Below are 6,175 nucleotides of genomic sequence, written 5' to 3' on the forward strand. Positions count from 1 at the left end.
CCCTTTGATCGCCCCTGACTTTAAGTCCTTCCTAGCCAGTGGGACAGTGCATATTTTTAGCACTGATCACTGTATTAGCAACACTGGTCCCGAAAAAGTGTCAAAAGTGTCAGATAGTGTCTGATTTGTCTGCGGCAATATTACAGTCCAACTATAAGTTGTTTATTGCTGCCATTACTAGTAAAAAAAAAAAAATCCCATACTTGTAGATGCTATAACTTGCACGAACCAATCAATATACGCTTATTGGGATTTTTTACCAAAAATATGTAGCAAAATACATATTAACCTAAATTGATGAAGAATTTAGATTTTTTTACACTTTTTTAATGGATATGTTTTATAGCAGAACGTAAATATATATATATATAAATATATATATATATATATATATATATATATGTTTTTTTTCCAAAATTTTATTTAATTTCTTTATAAACAGAAGAGAAAATGTAGGACTTTAAATGAGGTACATATATATATATATATATATATATATATATATATATATATATATATATATACATATACACACACACACACACATATATATATATATATATATATATATATATATATATATATATATATATATTTTGCACTTTCATCCCTGTTCATGTGAAAAGAAGGGGAGGTTTGGGACTTTAAATTAGGTGCTTAACCAATAGTTGGACTGTTGTATGAAAACATAGTATAAATTAATAGACAGAAAATGTATATTATTAAGAACAAATATTTTATTTCAAAAATAGCCTCATCAGCAAGTTATGGGAGTTATACATCACAGTTACAGTGATACATATAGTAAGCTGATATCCATTGATGATACAATTGAGCCATAGCACTCTAAGATATATAACATACCGAGCTGATTGTGTGGAAAATTGCAATAGTATTGCAATTATTGATCCACAAAAGTAAAAATTTGTATAAGAAACAAACATCTAAATGCATGGTAAAAACAGAAAGATTTCATCATAAATTGCTCAATACGTTTTGTGGAGTACGCTCTACTTGCTCAGGAGTAGGTGCAATCTAAGTAAACAATAATATAATTAGATGATTGACAAAAAATATATAAATTGAAAAGAACAAAATTAGGATAATGCCGTGTATAAACTTTACTTTATGGATCAATAAGTGCAATACTATTGCAATTTTTCATGCAATCAGCTCTGTATGTTATATATCTTAGAGTGCTACGGCTCAATTGCACCATCAATGGATATCAGTTTATTATATATATCACTGTAACTATGACGTATAACTCCCATAACTTGCTGATGAGGCTATTTATGAAATAAAATATTTGTTCTTAATTATATTAATTTTCTGTACATTCATTTATACTTTGTTATCATACAACAGGCCAACCATTTAAAGTCCCAAACCTTCACTACTTTTATTTGTTTATAGTGCAAAAAAATAAAAACGGCAGAGGTGATCGAATACCACTAAAAAGAAAGCTTTATTTGTGGGGGGAAAAGGGAAATAAATTGTATTTTATGAATAGTGTAGGACCCACTGAAAATGGGGTACTTTGACGTAATGGCGGGCTTAAGCGCGGTATGGCCATATGATGTGACTAAATCTCCATATTTACATATTAAAATCAGGTGTTTTTAAAGAGCAAGTAAACCCTGATGGGTTTTACTTCCTCTTTTGCTCCCCGCAAGGCCTGTAAATGAAAAGCATAATGGAATAGTATGCATAGCATACTAGCCCATTATACAACACTTACCTGCAAACGAAGCTTGCGCTGTCCCCTGAGCAGGCCACGTACATCTTCGCCCCTCTTCCTTTCCGGGGCCACGGACGCTGGCTCTATGACTGGCCGGAGGCACGTGACATCACTCCTGTGCACGTGCACGGGAGCCGCCAGTCACAGCTGGGGGAAGAAATGGCATGGCGGTCCGTTTCTTCACAGCAAATGTGCCGATGATGACGACATCAGCGCACTACAAGTGAAATACCTCCTAAACAGCAAATGTTTAGGAAATATTTCCACTACCTATAGGTAAGCCTTATTCTAGGCCTACCTATAGGTAAAAGTCAACAAAAATGGTTTACAACCACTTTAAGTAGCCTTGTAAGATTTGAAAGTAACTTTTTTTGGTATGTGTGCGTTATTCTCTGTGGTCCTATTTGTATATTGGTCTTCATAGCACCAGCTTTATAAATGTATGTTTAGGGTGTGTGCCCCCCGCCCCCCCCCCCCCAACCCTTTGTTTGTTTGTGAAATTTTATTTGGGTATAGCATCGCAGGACCGCAATTGTCAGTTAAAGTAACACAGTGCCGTATTGCAAAAAAAAAAGGGATTGGTCATGTAGGGGAGTAAAACCTTCCAGAGATGAAGGACAGAAACCTGGCTCTTTGGGAAGTTTGGATATCTCTGCTCTACAACATAGAATCAAATCATTCTGTAGTCCCAAGATAGGAACTAGGAGGGCTAGTCTGACCCCTTGAGATGGACCCAGCATAGTTCTCAACTTTGTATAGGACCAACAGGTATTTGTTTACACTTGTAGAACAGATAGTATATGGTAAATCAGAGCATAGTAAATGAGAACAATGCTATACAGTGTATATAGCATATATATATATATACACACACACACACACACTATGAGTGCCCAAGTGTAAAGTATCATTATACTGCCTCTGTCTATGAATATTCTATTCTTCTTACTGCAGAGGAATAATTATGAACTGATTGCCGATGAAAGGTCCTGTGTGTCATATAGAAGTAATAAAGGTCACTCCGGGCCCCCGGTAAATGGGCATTCTCTGCGGATCGGTCCTCCCGCTCTGTGCCGGGCCTGTAGGTGGCGCTGTAGATGGGGGGGTTGTGCGGGGCTCAGCGGGCTACAGCGAAAGCTCTGACACCTGCTGCCGCCGCACTTCAGAGCCCGTGGGGGTGTGGGGAGGATAAGCCACGCCCCACCAGAATTAGCCCCGCCCATCTTCACTACTTACTAACGGGCTGTCAAAAAACGCCTCTCCACGTGTGATTGGCGAGGGGGCGTGGTGACCCGGCGACCGGTGACGTCAGAGCAGCTCCTGCAGTGTGAATGAATCAAAGTGGCCGGGGTGTAAGCGGCACTCAGGCTGGGAAGTGCTGCAGCATCAGTCCAGGCAGGAGCCCAGGACCCGGGACAGCGGCACCTCTCTCCCCCCTTCCCCCTCCGAGGACACCCCCTATCATCTGCCCCACACATGCCGAGCCCGGAGCAGCCGATCGCCCCACGCACCGATCCCTAGCACAGCCGCCTGCTCCCTCCACATCCCATCCTACTATCCCCCTTGTCATCCCATCCACACCGCCCGGAGACAATGATGCAAAGCTCAGCACTCGCCACAGACGCTCCTGTCAAGGGGCTTCCAGAAATCCTCGGGCTGCCAATGCAACGTAAGGCGTTTTTCTTCTCCCATTGATTTAATAATAAAGAGATCTGGCAGGATGGAGGGCCGGGATGGTGCAGGGAGGGTGAAGTACAGCCCTGGGACATGATGGCATGCAGGCTTCCCTAAACCCCCATCTACAGATTACATGCTAGGTCCTCCTGATATGTGCTAATCAGATCTGGGGGGTCATAGCCTGACCAGGGGGTGCCCAGGACCCGGGGCACCATCACACCAGGACTATGGGTAAGGGTGATGGCAAGGACTATGGGGAAGGGTCTCCCCCAAGAAGCATCTGCCCCATCAAGAATAAAAGTTTATTGCAAACTTTCCTGGTCCCCTGTCACCTGCTGCACCCTTCACCACACTCTGCTCTCCAACTCCATCCAACCTGACATCCTGCCAGAAATACTTCATCATCTGGAAATTATTATTATTATTATTATTATTACTATCTGCTTTTTCTATCTATCTATCTATCTATAGAGAGAAATATAGATAGATATATTATATTTTTAATTTTATTTTATTTATTCTTTTATTACGTTGTTTATGATATATATATATATATATATATATATATATATATATATATATATATATATATATATATATATATATGTATATATATATGTATATATATTTATTATTATTATTATTATTACTACTACTATTTTGTATATATTTTATATTATTATTATTACTATTTTGTATTTATTTTATCTTTTTTTTTTCTATGTACGTTTTAATATCTCATTATGATCTGCATCCCCAGGCATCGCATTTATTGCTGTGATTTGTGTTGTTTCTTATTGCGATTTGATCAATTGTTTCTAGAAAGGGGAATGTAATAAAATGACTGACAGGGGTCACCGGATTTACCAAACCTGATGGACTGTCCTGTGGGTTAGGACAGGCAAAGGCGGTGAAGAGGTTAAGTGAAGGTGCTGACAATAAAGTCTATTGTCCTTTAAAGCATAACATGTTGCTGTAATTGAATTCTGTCTTTTTGTACATCGCAGGCTTAGTAATAGGAGCATCATTTAGGAATAAGGAAGCTTTATAGAGCGATCTGGAGAATTACTTTTCATGTTGATGATGAATCTGATGCTGTCCGGCTTTTCACTGAACTTCAACGTTTAGGGAAGCTTGTATTAAGCTGGCCATACATCATGCAATTTTCTCGTTCAATTTCCTTTATATTTACCTTCAACTATGTAGTGCAAAAGCCTCCCTGACTGCATACAAATTTAAAGTGTTTAGGTTAGACCCCCTATTATGTGGTTTTGGTAAATCTAAAGGAAAGTTGTACAAGGAAATTGTATAATGTATGGCCAGCCTAAGTCTGGTACAAAAGACTACGACTCCCATCATCCCAGCCAGGCAGGTCCAGCAGGACAATGACAGCACGATTGGAGTTCTGAGATAGTTAGGGTGCTGAGATTTGTGTATTTTAACTAATGTATTTATCATGAGCAGCAGTTACACAGTTTTATTTGGTCTAAATACACTTTTAAAATTATTTTTTCTTCTAATATTCTCATCTTTAGATGTTTTAGCTTCAGTCTTCAAAGTATTCCGTTGTAATTGTTAAATTTGCAAATAGTTGTGATAATGATATGGAGGATATTTTGATGATAGAGAAGTATAGTAAAAAAATAATACGACAAAGAGGAGGAAAACAAGCGAAATCTATCTATCTATCTATCTATCTATCTATCTATCTATCTATCTATCTATCTATCTATCTATCCATCTTTTTATCTATCTTTGTATTATCTATGTATTATCTATCTATCTATCTATATATTTTTTTATCTATCTTTGTATCATCTATCTATATTTTCTAGCTACATTGTATCGTTCGTCTATCTATCTATCTATCTATCTATCTATCTATCTATCTATCTATCTATCTATCTATCTATCTATCTATCTATCTATCTATCTATCTATCCATCTAGCCATCCAGTTCCCTATCAAATCCAATAGAAAAACGTGAAAACGTTGAATCTCCTGTTTTTCTTTTTTATTCTTATATTTTATTTTTTGCTGGAAACATGTTTTGCTGGAAAAATAAAATTCTAAAATTGCGTTTAAAGGGCAGTAGCGTTAATATTACGTTTTATATAAACAGTATAATTATTATCTAACTATTGTTATTATTATTATTATTATTAATATTATACTACTAATAATAGTAATACTAATATAATGTTAACATTATATTTATTTACCACTGCAAGTCCTAGCTGTTGATTTTTTTTTTATTTCTGCTGAAGTGAAAACCATTGATGTGAATACATTCTTTCCTAATAATAAGACAAGCAATGCGATCATTTAACCCCTTGTTGCCCCCTTTGCCCACATCTGGCCCTGTAATAATTATCACAGGGATCTCAGAGTTTGGTCTCCTCCTTTGCTGGGACAAGTAGGTGATAAATTGAAATTTAGGTCTGGAGGAGCCGGGTGGAAATGAGTTTCTTGGAGTGCAGTGATCATATTCTCTCTTATATCCGTAGAAATTAACCCGGGGTGGATAGTATAGAGCTGCACCCATATATCACAGAACCTTGTCTCAGCCTGCTCTGTGTGTCTGCTAATGACTTATACTGGAGGGAGAGCCTTCCCTTCCCCTATGACACTGCCAGCCCTGCACTCTCCACATCTGTTACATCCATGTATAATGATGGCTGGCCAAGAGAGATCCCACTCTTCCCAAAGCTGACTTTTGTTTACTTATCTAAATGCATTATTCGATTGCATTTGTTT

At 37.7% G+C, this 6,175-nt stretch overlaps 1 protein-coding gene across 1 annotated transcript in view; it reads left to right on the plus strand.

Annotated features, from left to right (window-relative positions):
- Positions 1-3,103: 3,103 nt before the first annotated feature.
- The window catches only part of LHX4 (LIM homeobox 4), a 97,829-nt gene continuing 94,757 nt past the window's right edge, over positions 3,104-6,175 (plus strand). The window contains exon 1 of the mRNA XM_077453096.1: positions 3,104-3,410. Coding sequence (XP_077309222.1) covers positions 3,335-3,410 — 76 coding nt within the window. The 5' untranslated portion in view covers positions 3,104-3,334. The remainder of the gene's footprint in view (positions 3,411-6,175) is intronic.

This window comes from Lithobates pipiens, unplaced genomic scaffold, assembly GCF_037356315.1.
Source record: "Lithobates pipiens isolate NorthernLeopardFrog02 unplaced genomic scaffold, aLitPip1_a1.2 Scaffold_23, whole genome shotgun sequence".
Lineage (NCBI taxonomy): Eukaryota > Metazoa > Chordata > Amphibia > Anura > Ranidae > Lithobates > Lithobates pipiens.